Source organism: Eptatretus burgeri, chromosome 6, assembly GCF_056783735.1.
Source record: "Eptatretus burgeri isolate ZD-2024b chromosome 6, Ebu_testis_v1, whole genome shotgun sequence".
NCBI lineage: Eukaryota > Metazoa > Chordata > Myxini > Myxiniformes > Myxinidae > Eptatretus > Eptatretus burgeri.
In genome coordinates, this window is record NC_140966.1 from 103,245,310 (window position 1) to 103,263,194 (window position 17,885).

A 17,885-nucleotide genomic window follows, 5' to 3' on the forward strand; every position below is an offset into this window, starting at 1 on the left:
ATCCAGTATGTGTCGCTACCCTGGGAAAAAATTCCAAATGACTTTTCTGGGTCAAGTATAGGGTTATTTTCCACTTTTCCACTTTACAATCATTGCCATCATTGACTTGTTTGTTAAAACTCTGTAATGTTCTGCAAATTAGTCATGTCTTGATGAATGGGAAGTTGTAAAAGATAATCTTTATTAACAGAATACAGACACAACGAAACACATTTTACTTTTACAGCTGCAATTTGGTTGAACATTGTGCTTGAGTTTCGTCTGTAGTTCACAGGCATGACCTCGGTCACCTTTTGTTGGCGAGAGCAGTCTGCAGTTCACAGCCATGACCTCGGTCACCTTTTGCTGTGCCTGAAGTTGGTATTCTGATGGCAAGCACTCTTTCATCTCCCTCTGTGGCATGAACTACTGTCTGTCCTGCTCCATCCGTTCAAAAGGTTTCGCATCCATTTCCAGGCCATATGCCATTAAGGGAAGCATCCTCACAGGTTTTCTTCTACCTGAAAATTTTAAAAGTAGAGAATTTATTTTAATTGCTTTACGATTTTAAAATTGACAAAAGAAGGAGAATTGGAAGGATTGGGTGAGGGCAGGAAAAAAAGATTCTGGGGGCAGGGAGGGCAAGTACAGGAGGGTAAGCAAATGAGTTTTAAGGGAGGAGCAAGTTCAAAATCGTGCCAATTTGGCCAAGCATACGTAATAGGTAGATGGCCTCCAAAACAAGAACTTACCCCAGGCTTGTAATGAAGGTGTGGCTTGACCAAAGGATGATGGTCCTGCCTCGAGTGAAGTACCGTCAATGTTCAGATTCCATTTCAATGGAAGCTTCGTCATTGTCTAAAAACTGTAGATATTTCATGCTTCCTGTGTCATTCATATTCAAGACCCATACCCCATACACAACCCATAGCAAAAAAGATTTTGCACATGTGCAGAACAATAGCATTGTATTCAGATGTTATTTACCGCAAGTAAATTTACACAAGCACATAGATACGTCAAACTATCGCCTGACTTCTCTGCGCATCACCCGACGCACTTGTCAGGACCGAGGTCCCAGATGCTTAGGCATAATTGGCTGGGTTTATTAAACGAGCCAATTGCCTTTGTTCCTAGTCTTTCCCCTCCAAGATAGAATCAAACGAATCATAAAACATTCTTCTTTGTGGTCGACCTGCTCTGTTGATTGTGGTGTTTGAGTTTAATATTCTCAAGTTTGAGATCTATGTTTGCCTTGTAACTTCGATTGTTGCGAAAGCTTTACGTAAACAGTGACATACTGTAGAGACTTGTCAGACTACAGCACCGAGCTGCGGCCTATGTATAAGACCGTGCCCAAGGCTGAACATGTGACCCATGTTTCCATGACTCGTTGAAATCTCTTCAGGTGCTGAAGATTTCAGCAGGTAAATCCCATCGCTCAATGACCGGGTCATGGTCATTCAGAGTGGGTCTAAACGCAGCTTCATGGTCAGCCTACATGTTCCCATTGGCTGTTAAGGCATTGCTGCACGTAGGTTCTTTTGACCCTGACCAAGTGGGGAGACACACTGATGAGGGGGTTTCCCCACATTTTTGGCCCCATTGTTCTCAACTACCCCCATCGTTGAGAGTCGGAGCGGGGCGGATTTAAACTTACCAGCTTGTAATATCCCCTGCTGCTTCCAAGTATCTGCTGGTTCTGAACCTACAATGATCTTCAAAGCGAAGCACAAAAGAGTGAAAAGACCTCCTTGGATGGTTTCCTCGTTTATCCGACCTCTGTATAATTTAGTGCCAAATGAGGGAATCCTCCTGGTGGTTTGTTAAGTGAGATTAACACCGGAATTATTGTGAAAGCATCGACAGTTGCTTCTTTATCTGGTTCCCATGATCCCGTAGCTCATGATGTAGATTGTAGAGTAACCCGTGATCAAATTCCATATGCTACATGGATCTCTCCATTGTCCATCAATGCCCTTAGGATTCATAAAATGTGTGCAAACTCCTCCGTGAACCCAAGATCAATATGAAAAACAAAGCAGTCTTTGTACACAAGACGGTTGTCTGCACACGGTAATACGGAGAACAGCTTTATTCAGGTTAAATCAACTCGTATTCATGCGAACTGGCTTCGGTAGGGGCATGTCACATTTTTATACATTCAGAAATTCAAAAGTTTGTGGACCGGACTTCTTGAGGCTGTTCAATCCTACTCTTCCCTTCAGGAATTCATACAAACGGTGTAGCCACCATCTCTTGTCATCCCTAATTCCGACCCATGATCTTTATTACCTCCATTAACCTTGCCTAACCCAAACCATCTTACTTGCTACTTTCAGTGTGTCCTCCTCTCCTCCGTCTTCTATTTTCCTATTCATTCCTTCCTTTGGTTAATTTAACAGTGAGGGTAAGTGTGACATTATTGTTATCGAACCACGTCCAATTCTTCAGCATGTACAGTTACTGGTGAATCTTCGAATTGCCTGGTAAACATCACATTTGATACTTTCCTTTCACATTAACTGTCACATCACACTGAGTGTCACGGTATCATTAACTCAGAGAAACTTGAAGCCTGGTGTTGGCTTCGTGGTTCGTGTGGCTGGCTTGGTATATTAGGGTCCTGAGTTTGAGGCTCTGTTGGCTGTCGAATTAATACCAGGTGGGGTTGACTCAGCCTGTCATCCTTCTGAGGTCGGTAATAGGAGCATTGCATCAGTGGCACAGCTACGACGCCATCAGCCAGTGATGCTACCTGTAGCCTTGTGCTGCATACAAAGGATGAGGAGGAGGAGGAGGAGGAGGAGAGCTACTCAGTAGTGGAGTGAGTAAGACTCCAATGGCTGCTCAGAAGATTGGCACAGAGAAAGGATAAGTACTACCGACTCTATTTGCCTGTAGAAACACTGCTATGGAGCCCCGATGACCTGCATAAGGTTATCGGACTTCCACCACCATAGTTTACTCCAGATTTTTGTCATCAAGTTTGGGGTCGACAAGTGTCTGGCCTGCTTAGTTGGGGCCTTGTGCCCACCAGTGTGCCTTGTGCCCTTACCAGAAGTCAACCAAACATCGATCATCGGGTCAGGGTTAAAGTTAGCCAGAATGGGGCCTTCCAGCTTGATTCTCATTAGGGCTTGGAGAGTGTCTTGGTTCAAGTGAGCGCGCATGTTAGACTTGATTACGTTATGATGGGAAAAGGCCTTCTCACACTGTGCAGTGCTGCCACTGACAGTTAACATAAGATCTACAAGCTTGGCAATTGCTTGAAATCTCATTGTTTTTTGTTGTAAGAGTTCCTTGTAGACCTCCATCCTGGGAGCACTGTGCATACCCTTCCAGTATAGCTTCAGCTGGATAAACTGACTGCGTATGGCAGCCTTCTCCACCTCAACAAAGTTCGAACTAAAGTGGGCCAGGATGTCATCAATATCTTCTCTCCCATACTGAGCCAGTTCAGCGCAGTCCAGATTGTACCTACGGATGTCCAAAGCCCGAAAGCTTATCAGGGGCTTCTCTTTAAAATTGCCAAACCGGCCATTCAGATATTCAATAGTGCAGTCAACGACCTTATTGAAGAGAGAGTCAGATTGCCACTCAACTGGAGAATATGGTATTCTCAGAGAAATGGCATTGGTGTCTGCTGGTCCATCCAGGGTAAACAATCCTGCAGAAGCATCCAGATTTTTTGTGAAGAGTTTCATGAATTTACCTGGCTCATATTTTAACTCCATCAGTCGCATGACACAATAATCAATTAGGTGTGCAACATCCAACACCAGGAGATCCTCCCTCTGGAAGGATTCAGACAACTCCTTCAAAATAGGGAGGAAGTCCAACATGATGTGAAGAGTTTGGAGGAAGCTCTGTGTTGATATCCTCATCAGGCAGTCATTGACATGAGCAGCATCATCCCCTTTGCCAGATGCCACTTCCTCGAGATGCTGCACCACCACATTCAAGTTTTTGTACACAGCAACCACAGCCCTGGTATTGCTGGCGAGCCAACGCACTTGTTTGATTGCTGAAAAGTGTGCCAGATCCCTGTACAACATGATAGCAATGTCGGAAAGCTCTCTTCGCTTCTTAGGACTGTTCTGGTAAAAGGCAAATATGCCTTTCAGTGTATACTCAAAATCCTGAATTGGTGTCAGTCTTTCGATTGCATCCAGGACAGAAAGTTCCACCTTGTGACTGACACATTGTATCGGCACAGCCTCAGGTGCCTTCTCTAACACCATCGACTTGAGCCCCTGCATCGCAATGGAACCATCAAAATTTGCTGATACTAGGGACGGTCCGGACTGCCGAGCATTCACAAGGGACTCCCAAGTGACCCCAACATTCAACAAGGCACTGGTTATAGCTGAAAACACACCTCGTGCATGGCAATGTTTCAAAACTACGAGATTGATGAAACGGGTAACAGGGGAGCCGTCGACAACATATCGCAAGAAAATGGATTCCTGCATCTGTACACCGGCATCAGTACATCCATCTGCCAGAACACTCACAAACTGAACGTCAGAAAGTTCATCGCTTAGTGTGTCCTGCAGCCATTTGCTGATAGCCATAACAAATTCCTTGCATCCCTTGTGATGTTGATAGTTGTCCCCGAGGTCAAAACCTTTCTGCCTTTGAAGCTCACACAGGCTCTCCATGTCGGAGAAGGGTCGTGCATTTTTGGCTAGGAAGTAGGCTGTGCGAAACAGCCGCTGGTATATAGTAGTCTGGGAATCGCTCATATTGGTGAAAGTCCTCAATACCGGCCCGTCCATGACTTCTGTCGGTGTTGACACTTGGGGTGTGCGCTGTTCGTAATCCCATTCGTGCTTGCACTCTCGGTGGTGATGGCTTTTTTCATGGTGCTTGATGGACTCGATCCGATAATTTCTGCAGCCATCCACAAATAGCTTGGAACTACCCTTGTGCCCCCATCTGGCCAAAGTCGGATATTTACGACACCACTTGCAGAACATCAGGTCCTTCTTTTCATCATGTTCCAGCCACAGGTATGTCTCCTCCCAGTGTGGTTGATACAATCGCCTTCTTTTATTTGCCTTGTCGACTTGCTCCTTGTCTTGCTTCCTTTTCCCTCTGGTTTGCGACACCGGTAAAAACGAAGACAGGCCTGCAAAAGTAAAACAAATTCCAGGTTAAAATAAAATAAAATGACAAATAAGTCAATGAACAACAAAAACAACCAAAACAACTAATTGATGCAAATCACCAGCTCAATGATATGTATACGATTACTAAATCCTGACAAGTTGAACAGGGTCTCCAGACTATGAAAATGTCTGGACATCGGTAAAGAACTAGGTACATTTTCCGATTTTTGATGAAGGTAAAATGTTTATTTGTTTTTAATTATATTCCGCAATAAATGTTTGACATCCATGAGCAACCAAACCTCAGCAGAGGACATGTACATTACTCGTGTCATGTAATTGTCATCGGTTTACAAGAGGCTGGCGCATATATGAAGAACGAAAGGACGACGCTTGCCAGGATACATTTGATGCCTGGTTGATAAAATATTTAACTAGAGGGGGAGCACTCGGGAGAGTGCAAAACCTCCGCCGCCAATACTGCTGGGTCACTCAAGTGAACCTTATATATGATGTCAACAGTGCTGAGAGTTATAGTTCTTTTCTCCATTTTTTTTTGGGGGGGAGGGGGGTTGGAAATCACTTAAAACATGTAAAAATGCAAAAAAAAAATCGAAATTTTGTTGAAAAAGAAGTTGCAAAATTTTTTTTCTCTAACAATTTTTTTTGGGGGGGTTGGAAATCACTTAAAACATGTAGAAATGCAAAAAAATTTTTTTCTTTTTTTGGGGAGGGTAATTTTTTTGGGGGGGGGGGGAGGAAATCACTTAAAACATGTAAAAATGCAAAAAAAATTTTCTCAAACAATTTTTGGGGGAGGGGGGTTGGAAATCACTTAAAATATGTAGAAATGAAAAAAAAAAATTTCTATAACAATTTTTTTTTGGGGGGTGGGTTGGAAATCACTTAAAACATGTAGAAATGCAAAAAAAAAAAACTCTATTGTTTTTTTTGGGGGGGTGACAATTTTTTTTGGGGGGAGGGGTTGGAAATCACTTAAAACATGTAGAAATGCAAAAAAGAAAAAAAAATTCTCAAATTTTTTTTTGGGGGGGGGGGGGGGGACCAAGTCCAAAATTTAATGGCATGATCCTTGGACCATACCTAACCCCCCCCCCCCCACCAAGTTTCGTCGAAATCCGTCGAGGAGTTTTTCCGTAATACTGTTCACGAACAAACAAACAAACAAACAAACAAACAAACAGAAAGGGGTGAAAACAGTAACCTCCATCCATCTTCGAAGATGGCGGAGGTTAAAGATAATAACATATATAGAAATGAGTTCCATAAAATCAGAGTTCATACAATTAGAACATATAACTCGAAGGGCACACGGTAGAGCGCATACCTCCGCCGCGTAATGCCTGATCCATGAGAACATATCAGGCCCAATACATTTTCGAAATATCAATGCTATCCAGTCCGAGATTGTTTTGGCCCGATCTCTCAATGGTGAAGAATCACTTTAAAAATTAAATAATTCTCCTATCCAGATCCGGATTTTCAGTAAAATCGAATCAATTCGTCCTCGTCACACACGCAACCTGTCCCCAAAGTTTCGTCCGAATCCGTCCACAACTTTTTGAGATATCCTACACACAAACAAACAGACAGAGAGGGGTGAAAACTAACCTCCTTCACCTTTGGTGGTGGTGGAGGTAAAAAGAGCATGTTATTAAAATGTTATTGGGTATTATTATTATTATTATGATGATTATTTAAACCTGCATGATGCAGGTCTTTCAGCTGTAGTGTGGGTTCAATTCCCGTCTCGACTATAAACTGTCAGATTGGTATTTCACAAGCAGGGTGTTGTTGCATCACAAAGCGTGCCATCAACAGAATGGGCGTTAAGCCACGGTGTCCTGTCTGTTCAGATTAGTTACGTGGACGTGAAGGATCCCACGGTTTCTTTCGACAAAGAGAAGGCGAGGAATCGCCGGAACCCGTGCCACATTCCTCTCCAGACTGACAGGGGGCACTGCATCAGTGGTAGAGTTACGCCCCCCCCCCCCAGTAATGATGCTACACGCTGGCTAGAACTGGAATTGATTCCCAGCCTGACGTGGAGAAGACGACGATTTTAGAAACCTTACTTTTGTTGCCATAAATCTCATCCTTTAACCAGCTAATTTCAATGTACTGCGAGACGAAGGTCTCTCTCAACTCATGCCGAGGGGTGTCTGACATACGTGACACCCTTGCCAAGCGCGGGTTGGCGAGAGTGATCAGTTATGGGAATGGAACAAACACCAACCAGTGGAGAAAGAAACAATTTACCAACTCAACTGAACAGCTCTCACAAATCGAAGAATCCATTTTTAAATGGAGGATTTACACAACGTTTAGGTTATCAATATTATATGAATATACTGTATTACTAATATGCTGTAATGCACAATGAGACTTATAGTATTTATAATTTTTTTTAATAAACAGTACTAGTTACCTCTGCCATCAAAGGTAGGTGGAGGTTATGTTTTCACCCCTGTCTGACTGTCTGTCTGTGAGCAGCATATCTCAAAAAAGTTGTGGACGGATTCGGACAAAACTTGGTGGGCAGGTTTGGTGAGTGACAAAGTGAGTAGATTTTGGTCCAGGATCCAGATTTTGGTCCGGATACTGTAATTTTTTTCAGTGATTCTTCACCATTGAGAGATGTGGCCAAAAACTATGTTTCGCATGATGTCTCAATAAGTTTTGGACGGATTCGGACAAAACTTGGTGGACAGGTTGGGTGTGTGACGAGGAAGAATTGCTTCAATTTCGGTGAAGATCCGGTTCCGATAATTTTTTTTCAGTGATTCTTCACCATTGAGAGATGGAGCCAAAACCAAAATACAGCATTGCATGATATGTCAAAAAGATGTGGATGAATTAGGACAAAACTTGGAGGATGAATTGGGTGTGCGACAAGAACAAACCGGTTCAATTTTGGTTCAGGTACAGATGCAGATCCGGCTTATCGGTGGGATACAAAACATAAACTGCTCAGCTTGGTGGAGGTATGTGCACTACCGAGTGAAGGTCGAGTGGCCTCCACCATCTGTGATGGACAGAGGTTACATTTTCACCCCTGTCTGTTTGTCTGTCTGTCTGTATGTCAATCGCCTACAGGTCACAATTTTAAACCAATCTTCACCAAACTTCCTGAAATGGTAGTTCGTCATAAACTAAGAAGCCTATCGATTTTGAGGTCAAAAGGTCAACATAGGCCAAATGTCAAGTTTGTCAAATTTTTTAAATCATCAATTTCCCTCTGATTGACTTGAACTTTTAAACAGGATTTGCACAAAACTCACTGAATTAAACCACCAATCATATTTTTAAGGACAAATTTGTTTTCGGGACTTCGCAAGTATCGTGCCATGTACACGACGTCTTTCTTGGTTGTTTGTTCGTGTGCAGGATATCTCAAAAAGTTGGAGATGGATTTGGATGAAATTTGGTGGGCAGGTTGGGTGTGTGACAAGGACAAATTGATTCGATTGTGGTGAAGATCTGGATCTGGATAATATAATTTTTAAGTGATTCTTCACCATTGAGCGATGGGATCAAAAACAATATTTCAAAAAGTTTTCGACAGGTCCGGATCCAGATCCGGCCGATCGGTGGGATACAAAACGTGAACTGCTTAGCCTGGCTGAGTGTCGTTTCAGTTGGTATCTGATTTTAACGCAAGTTCAGCAAAGACAAATTGCGCTGCAGTCACATTGGCTACATTTGTCCAAGTGGTGGAGGTTTAACGTGACCATGCCAGCAGTACTGATTGTAGTAACAATAGCAGAATCACCCTCCTGTCGGGAGCTGCTAAGGCTTCCTTGGAAACGTCTCGGCTGAAATCAAAGCCTGGTGTTGGCTGAACGGTTAAGGTGGCTGGCTTAAGATCTTCGGGTCTTGAGTTTGATCCCCTTGTCTGCCGTTCAATTAACACCAGGTGGGATTGACAGCTTATAATCCTTCCAATGTCAGCGAAATGGGTACCGGTGTACTGGCATTAGAGGTCACTGCATCGGCTGCATAGCCACACCCACAGAAAATGATGCAACCGGCAGCCACAGGCTCCACACGATAGCGAGCCAGCTGAAATAAAAAAAAACTAATAGCCATGAGACGTCACTCAACAGACAGGATTCACTCCCCAGTGGTCAACAAAAGAGCACATTTTCGATCTCTGGTGGATTGCAGAAAAGAGTTGAACAAGCCAACGTTTGCAGCTTGCATCGACATTAAGAAGGAATTTGATTTCCTAAACACACAATGTCAATGGGCCCTCCTTCAAGCTTCAGGAGTCCCTCCTGAGTTAATCAAGCTCAGCGACCATGTGGGAACAGAACTCTCAAACTACGTTGTGCTTGATCTCGGTGTACACCACAGACATGTTTCAACTATATCTTCCTCCAAGCTGTAGGTTACATGGTGAACTCCACACTACCGAGAGGTGGCCATTACTGCAGTCAATGTAATTTCCATTTTGCAGACAATGTGGTCCTCCTTGTCGAGTCTGCAGACATCCTTACTTCTGCACTCCAGGTTTTCAACTACTATTCATACACTCGAGGTCCTCAAATCGGCTGGACAAAGACTTCGATCCAGTGCTTGGGTCGAGGCGATCTCCCTCCTACTCCTCCTCTCCCTTGCACTTAACCTAATGAAGACTCAGCCGTCGATACAGTTGCAGTTTGAGTACCTTGAATCTCACACACTTCCCCGATTGGCGCTACCACTTTGATCATAGTGGAGAAGCTTGTGTGCTCCTGTGATCCGGAGAGCTATACTGGTGGGAACTTTGCTCCTGGTAGGTCTTACCGAGTCATCGCCGGGCTGGTCAATGGGTAGGAACCAGAATAAGAGTACAGGTAACCAGGTAACCCACATCTTTGGGTGGAGAGAAATTTATTTTTTCCACCTGGCCTCATCACCCCACCCCCTTCACAGTGGTCCTGTGAAGAGGGTTTTCCATGGTTCAGGACGACGTGAATGGCACCAGCTGGTCTTCTTCTTCTTCCTCATCCTTGTCCTCTTTGTCTTCTTTTTCCTCATCCTTGTCGTTTTTGTCTTCTTCTTCTTTATATTCTCCGATCTTTTCTTCTATTCTGCCATTTTTAGTCTGAGTTATTCTGTATTTTTCTTGTCCAGGAGTCCCTGGGGGATCTCATGAATTCTGTCTCTTTGAAGGGCACAGGAAATAAACATGTCGCAGGTCATGGCCGCCTGGAAGTACAGGTTCCAGAACTCTTTGGTAATGCTTTGAGAGGGTGATCTATCAACGGGTATAAAATGTCGAAATGGTTGCCCTGCCATGGACGTACATGGGGTGGTCCGTGCAGCCATTTTCGGTTGCATTCCCGAGGCTGAGTGGCATTGTTACGACAATGTGTTCACATGGGTTTGGGAGACCCTATTGAGTCTCTTCGAATGGCTTGTGAATTTGTTTGGGTAACTTTGACTGTCTTCTTCTATGATGTATTTTTATCACCAAGAATATGGTTGTACAATTTCAGAATAACAGATGTCCACCTGCACATGCGTGTGCAGCGACACTCAAATCCTTTGAATACATCTGTTTCTCCAATGTCAGGGGCTTTCACTCCAACCTTTCTTCTGTGCAATCTTTTGTTCATTTTAATTTGCCTGACCTGCTAGCTCTGAGTGTCGGTTGGACGGTGGCATCTCCTATGTTTCTTTCAAGTTACCTGGTTACATTTTTCACAGACTTGATCACCCTCCTTCTCATGGTCTTGGTATCTATGTGAAGGACTCTCTACCTTTAGCTCATGAGAATTCCCTTGAAAGTGGCTCTCACGAGTTTATGTGTCTCTGCCTTGCTCTCCTGCGTTCAACGACACATCTCTTCTTTCTGTATCGCTCGCCTTCCTTTCCCTCTTGCGCCGTGCTCGATGCGATCTCAGACAGCATTGACAGGAGGACTATTTTACTCCACCCTTCTGCACACATCATGGTATTTGGTGACTTTGAAGTTCTCTACAAGGAATGGCTGGTGTACTCATAATACTGACACTCCTGGTATCGATACCTATAATTTCTCAATCGCTCAAAATTTCACCCAAATTGTTTCCTCTCCCACTCATATTCCTTACCGTGCTTCTGTTGGAAGATACCTGCTTCATCTCTTTTGGTGTTCTAATCCCGATGACTGTTGCCGAGGGCCTTACTCCAATTAGTAACTCGGATCATTTCACCGTTTCTGTGTCTCTTACTCCTCATTCTCAACTCCAGTGCATCCTTTTCACTGCACCGCCATGGACCTCAACTTTTAGTCTTCGTCTTGATGTGGCTGCTGAGGAAATATCCCAATGGATTTGCACTGGTACGGACAATTATAGCCCCTCACGTATCTATCAGGTGAAGGTTCATTCCCATCATCCGTGGTTCACTCTGGGCTTGTGCATCAGAAATTGCTAATCACAACCACTATTTCGAGCAGTACCATGTGCAAGGGTCTCTGGAATCCAAATGTCTGTTCCATAAAGGAAGTAACCTCTGTAAATGAGTTCTTGAGGATGCTAAGCAGCAAAATGCAGCTTCTGTAGCTGATTCCATTGCGACTCAGTGACTTGGCTCGAGGGACTTTTGGCAGATTGCCAACAGTGTACTCAACCTCAATAAATGTTCTATACCTCCTCTCTTTCATGGACCTGAAGTTGTTACTTCACCTCTGGATGAGGCTAACCTCTTTACAAATCGCTTTGTTTCTAATTCTGCCCTCAATGATCAGGGACACCCTTTTTCCTCGTTTTCCATCTCCAACAGACTGATATTCCTGTTCCATTTGTCACTCCGAAGAAAGTTTCCAGAATTATTTGTACTATGAATGCCTCAAAAGCGACTGGTCCTGATGGAATCCCTGTGATTGTATTTAAGATGTGTTGTCATGAAATGTCATCGATTCTCGTCAAGCTATACAACATGTGCTTGTCTGCTTCGATGTTTTCTTCATCCTGGAAAGTGGCTTCTGTTGTCCCTGTTTTCAAGAGTGCTGGTGAGCATTCCGAGTCAAACAACAATCGCTCCCATCAGCCTGTTTCCTGCAATAATGAAGGTATTACAATGCCTCATCAAACAACAACTTCTCAGCCATCTGGAGTACAATGAACTTCTCACTGACTGCCAGTATGGCTTTCGTCATTCCCGCTCTACTGGTGATCTGCTATCCTTAATTACGGATCATTTCAACAAGGCATTGGAGCTCAAGGGTGAAGCTCGAGTAGTTGCTTTGGATATCACAAAGGCCTTTCATAAAGTGTGGCACAACGGTCTGCTCCGCAAGGTTCAGTCGTGTGGTGTATCTGGAGTGATGGATTCAATCGTTTCAGCTTTTCTTACAAATCGCAAGATGAAGGTGGTACTTGAGGGTCAATCTTCTCCAACTTGCTCCATTAATTCTGGTGTTCTCCAGGGCTCTGTCCTTGGTCCTACTCCGTTCCTTGTTTATATCAATGATCTTCCTGATCATGTTCTGTGTCAGCTAGCCATGTATGCTGATGACTCTTCACTTTTAATGTACATCTGCTGATTCAGTCAATACTACTCGTAGTGAGGTTGGAGTTTTGCTGGACAATGATTTAGAGAATGTTTTGAAGTGGGGGCACAACTGGCTGGTAACCTTCAAACTAAATTGCTGTCCACGTCTCGCTCCAGAAACAGGTCTTTCCCTTCTGTGCACATGGGGTCTTCAACCTGAACAGAATCGTCTGAGCTTAGGATTCTTGGTCTGGACATCTCCCCCAACCTCCGTTGGGATAAGTACATTTCTGGTACGGCGAAGAGTGCTTCCAAGCGAGTTAGTTGTCTTTATCGAGCGCAGAGGTATGTACTGCCCGATGCTGTTTTGTACCTGTATAAGACAAGAAAACATCCCCTCATGGAGTACTGTTGCCACATTTGGGCTGGAACACCAGCCTGCCACTTGTCTTTACTTGATAGGCTCCAGAAACGCACAGTTAACCCGGTTGGTGCAGAAATTGGTTCAACTCTTCAACCGCTCTCTCACCGTAGGTCAGTTACCATTCTTAGTTTGTTCTGCAGATATGTTCATGGCAAATGTTCTGCTGCACTTCCTAACTTGGTTCCTCCTGCACGAGTGTTTGGACGCAAGCCTCGGTTTTCCATCTCTGCACACCCATGCACTGTAGCCGATACAAAGTGCATACCGAAAGGCTACGCGGATAGTTTTATCCCTCGTGCTGTCTCACTTTGAAATTCACTACCTGTAACATCGTGCTTCCCATTATCTTACGATCTACTCAGCTTTAAGAGGAATGTCAATTCCTACTTCCTACATCTTTGAGGTTACGTTGCATTTAACCTGATTTCTGCTACTTCCCATGTCTTGGATGTTTTTTGTTAATTTTCTCCTTCCTTTTATTTTGTTTTGCTTTATCCTTATCTTGATCTCACCTTCCTCTAGCCCCTTAACTAGAGGAGATTTATGCCTTGTTTGGAATGATTTCCATTTTAAAATCTCTTCCTTGGACAGTTCCATGCCAGAATCCAGGAGACTGTTTGCTATTCATCATTCTACAATGACACCACTCTCTAAAATCTGGAAAGACCCCATTAATAAATTCCTCAAGCTCATGCTGTACAGAATCTCTTATGGTCCAAACATTGGACCCTCACAACCACAATGAATGCCCGCATCAATGCATTTCATATGAAAGCTCTGCGAAGGATCCTTTACATTCGATAGCAGGACCACATCACCAATACTCAACTGAAACAATAAGCCAAGCACACTGACACCATCAACTTGATTGATCAATCTCAGCTGTGATTGTATGGACTTCTCTGCTGACATGCTCAGAGCGATGCATCAACCTCCCTTCCAACCTCCCCGCTTCCAGGCAGAAAGTGCCCAAGGGGGTACCCACAAACACTTCGGAAAGACATCATCAAACGACTACTTGAAAGTATGTGCCTATCTCCCCAAGAATAGCATTTGATTATTTTGTGCTTTCGAGGAGAGTCATAACAGTGGCTATGTCATGTCATGACATGGCAAAAGTGAGCAAAAATAACTGGTTGCGTGATGCTCGGCAAGCGCACATAAACCACTGCCCCACTTGCTTTTATAGAGAACTGTTTTAAGATTTAAAATTCTGCCATTGCCTTTGCATAATGGAATACCAGTCTGTGTGAAGGCTCGTGTTGGCATGCATCAACGGACAAGATTTTATCAACTGAAAAGTCGACAAGAGTATGGTTAACACTTTGAGAAAGGAGGTCTCGCTGAGTTTGAGTGTTCACTCCTTGTCAGAGTAAAAGGAAATGAGGGTGGAGGGAGGATAATAAAGTGTTGGCGACAAGTCATCATCGGTGAAAGGAACTGATTCTAAGATAAAGGGTGAAACGTGGGTGGAGGGAGGGTTGACATAATCTGCTGCAAAGGTCAAGGATCAAAGGAAACTGGATAACACAACTCCACAACTAGCATGAACGACTTCACTTGAATCATAAATTAGTTGTGCTCAAGAATTGAGTGAATGAGCTCTCTTTTATGTAGCTTGACAACAAAGAAATAAACACAGGTCTCCAAACCACCACCCTCTTCCCCAAAGAAAAAACAAAAACTAGTTCAAAATAGATAAAATAGTAACACAAAGAAAAACCTACCTGAGTTGGAGAGAGAAGTCCTGCTCTCCACAGATTGTTTCCGTGTGTGCCTGTTGAGGTCGAACCAGTACTTGTAGATGTCCAGAACGATGTTTGGGAAAGACTAGGTTCCCTACTTTCTGGCGGGTGATCCCTGGTTATGGCTGGTGATTGCTGAGCTGCCAGGGCTTGAAGGAATATTCGAATAGACGTCTTCAACCGACACTAGCAAAGTCATGCTTAGTCCAAGTTATGTTTGCGGGCATTTTGCTGCATGCCGATTGGTTGTTAAACTTCATTCCCAATTCATATACGGTATTGACTTTTTTAAAGGAGAAGATTGAAAGAAAGATGGTGGCTTTCTTTTTTACTTCTACATATGCATACAAGTGCAAATTTCGGCACTGAGTTACTCCTGAGTGGAAACAATCTTGTTTTTACGACTGAAAAAAAATTACCTTCTTGTCCAATTATCCCCAGTCGTTCATATATTCCACATTTCATCTGCTGCAGATATCAGCCCCAAGGAATCTCTTTTTCAAATCAGTCTGAGAATTATCACACCTTAAGGGTGGGTAAACAAACGGAAGTGCACCTGAAATGACTGAAATGACAACGCTTGTTCAACTGCACACAAATAACTTTTAACTTTGCATGACTTTTGTGTGGGAGAGAGGAAAGAGTTTGTTATATGTAATAATAATCAAGAAGCTACCATTATCTCAAGTTTGTCTTCTTAAGGTCTAGACATTATGCTGTACATCCAGGTACACTTGCAGGAGTGGTTTTCAGGAGATATCGATAACCTCCACAACTCAGCCAATTCACATGCTCAATGAAACCCTGTTCCCATTCATTTTCCAAGAGGTTTGTATGACCTGCAATTGAGCGCTCATCGGTGAGTGGTCAAGAATCTTTGCAAACATGAACAAATACAGCCGTCTGACAAAGAATGTCTTTGTGAAAGAAGAATGGTGAAGTGACTTGGCTCGAGGGACTTTGAAACGTTGTGGAAGCCGAGCGATGATCTTCAGAGGTGATGTCAAGAAGTTTTAGAAACATAAAGAAAATTATCATTTTTGTGTTGTTTTTATTTATTATAGGTATTGATTATTTGAAGAAATATGGACTAAATCATGAACATGGGAGCTTTTCAATTATGCCACACTTGTTAAATCAACAAAGATTTATCTGAGATATTGCCTGATAAGAGACTTTTAAAAAGTATACATTAAAACAATGATTAGTGGTATCACATGATGAAAAAATAACAACAATGAATAGATGTTTTAAATCTTACAGGGGTAAATTGATGATAGGTTAAAGATTGGTTCAGGTACATTGATGATTGGTGATGTCAACAAGTAACTTGAGCCAACTCTCAAGTAAGTCTCATGTCTTTCAGGGCAAGTCCCAAGTCAAGTTTCGAGTGACCGTAGTATTATTTCAACTTGTGTAAAGTCCCACCTTCACTTATAAACCCAGTGGGGTACAAGTTATCAAAAAATTAAGATGCAGCGTTTCATTATTGCAATGTTCTGAAAAGCTGCTCAACTCAAATTTTATTTGGCAACTTCATGTGGTGGAATTGTTTTTGCTTTGTTCCTAGGAAAATAAATTTATGTTCAATCTGGATGCGATCACTTTGGGAAGCGTTTCCGCCGTCAAGAATGAATTAAAATCACACAAAGTGCTGCCTTTAAGCCAGCCTTGTGATTGGCCATCAGAGCATGCATGTATTGCAAGGAAGGAGCAGGTAAGGAGATTTTAATAATTTACTTATATATTTATTACATACTTTAAAATGAAACATATAACTTATTAACTTCAATTGTTGTCTTTTAAGATACCATAATTTTAAAAAAAAAAGTTTTTCTTTTAAAAAGATAAGTCGTGATAAAATTTACGATTATTGACGAAGTTGAAATAATCCAAGCCAAATGACATTTAAATCATCACAAAATAATTTTATCGGCTCGGGACTTCCACGCGGTTACTGATCACGGGGTTACAAGTTTCCCCGATTCGGCACAAATGTTCATGCTTTCGATAAAGTTGTGCTTCCCACGATCCCACGCTGGTACGACTGATGCTTGCCACTTGGACATGGTGTGCTCAATGCTGTCTGGAGAGTGGTATGTGACTCGGCGGCTGGAAGCTCTGACATGCTGCACATGTGCACAACACCATAAACGTCATCATTCACAAAACTGTGCACACCCAACTGTAAATAATTTTTATCATTGATTTTACCATTTATGTTAAACTCAGTGTTAATTTGATGTTTATTCAACGATTATTGTTCGAACGATTATATATTTTATTCAAAAATTATCAACGTCAACAAGTCATTTTAAACTCGAGTCGCACGTAATTAGCAAGCAAGTCACGAGTCCCGAGACACTGAGTCACAAGTCCAGAAATTTTGTCAAGTCACAAAATTTTGCAACTTGAGTCGCCAACTCCGCCAGGTACTGTTGAGGAAGGTAAGAATAAGAGGATGATGAGATGAAAGATATGTGGGGCGTTCAAAATTTTTTCAAAGAAAAAAAATACGGGATACGCCAATCTTATTTTTCATTTTCAGAATCTACACGATAAAAAGATGTCTGTCTGTGTGTATGTATGTGAGTCGCCATTATTATTTTTTTTTATCAGAGATGACCGAACAAATCTTCGTCAATCTTTCAGATGTTCATCAGTGAATGCCTGATGAACGGAGTGGTATCATTTTTTATACCGTTTTAGGGAAAAAAATGTTTTTGAAAATTTTGAAAACTTGGATTTCTTTTTTAAATTGCTCTATATTGCCTAAACCTTTGTCGCTGTGTGAAAGGTAATATAAAATGATACCCGACTCCATTCCTTAGTGGGTGTAGGGAAGTGTTTTAGGCCCCCACAAAAAAAAAATTGGATTTTTTTTCAAAATGCCTACAGGATTAGAACAGCATCAGGCAATGCTGGGTGCCCATGCTCTGACTGTCAAAAAAAAAAAGCTTGGTGTTGGCTTAACAATTAAGGTGGCTGGCTTGAGAACTTAGAGTGTTGAGCCCTGCTGTGTCGTTAAATAACACTAGGTGGTTTAAATCAGCCTGCCATCCTTCCGAGGTCAGCAAAATGAGTACCAGATTACTGGTAACAAGGATCACTGCAACAACGGCACAACCACACTCCCAG

The 17,885-nt window shown here is 42.7% G+C and overlaps 1 protein-coding gene across 7 annotated transcripts in view; it reads right to left on the reverse strand.

The window, feature by feature from the left end:
• Positions 1-162: 162 nt before the first annotated feature.
• LOC147025498 (general transcription factor II-I repeat domain-containing protein 2A-like) overlaps positions 163-17,885 on the reverse strand; it is an 83,653-nt gene continuing 65,930 nt past the window's right edge. For 6 of the 7 annotated variants that reach the window (XM_085886960.1, XM_085886958.1, XM_085886959.1 and 3 more), the window contains one exon: positions 163-5,113. In XM_085886960.1, coding sequence (XP_085743086.1) covers positions 2,892-5,113 — 2,222 coding nt within the window. In that variant the 3' untranslated portion in view covers positions 163-2,891. The remainder of the gene's footprint in view (positions 5,114-17,885) is intronic. The other variant, XR_015059640.1, reaches the window with a different exon arrangement.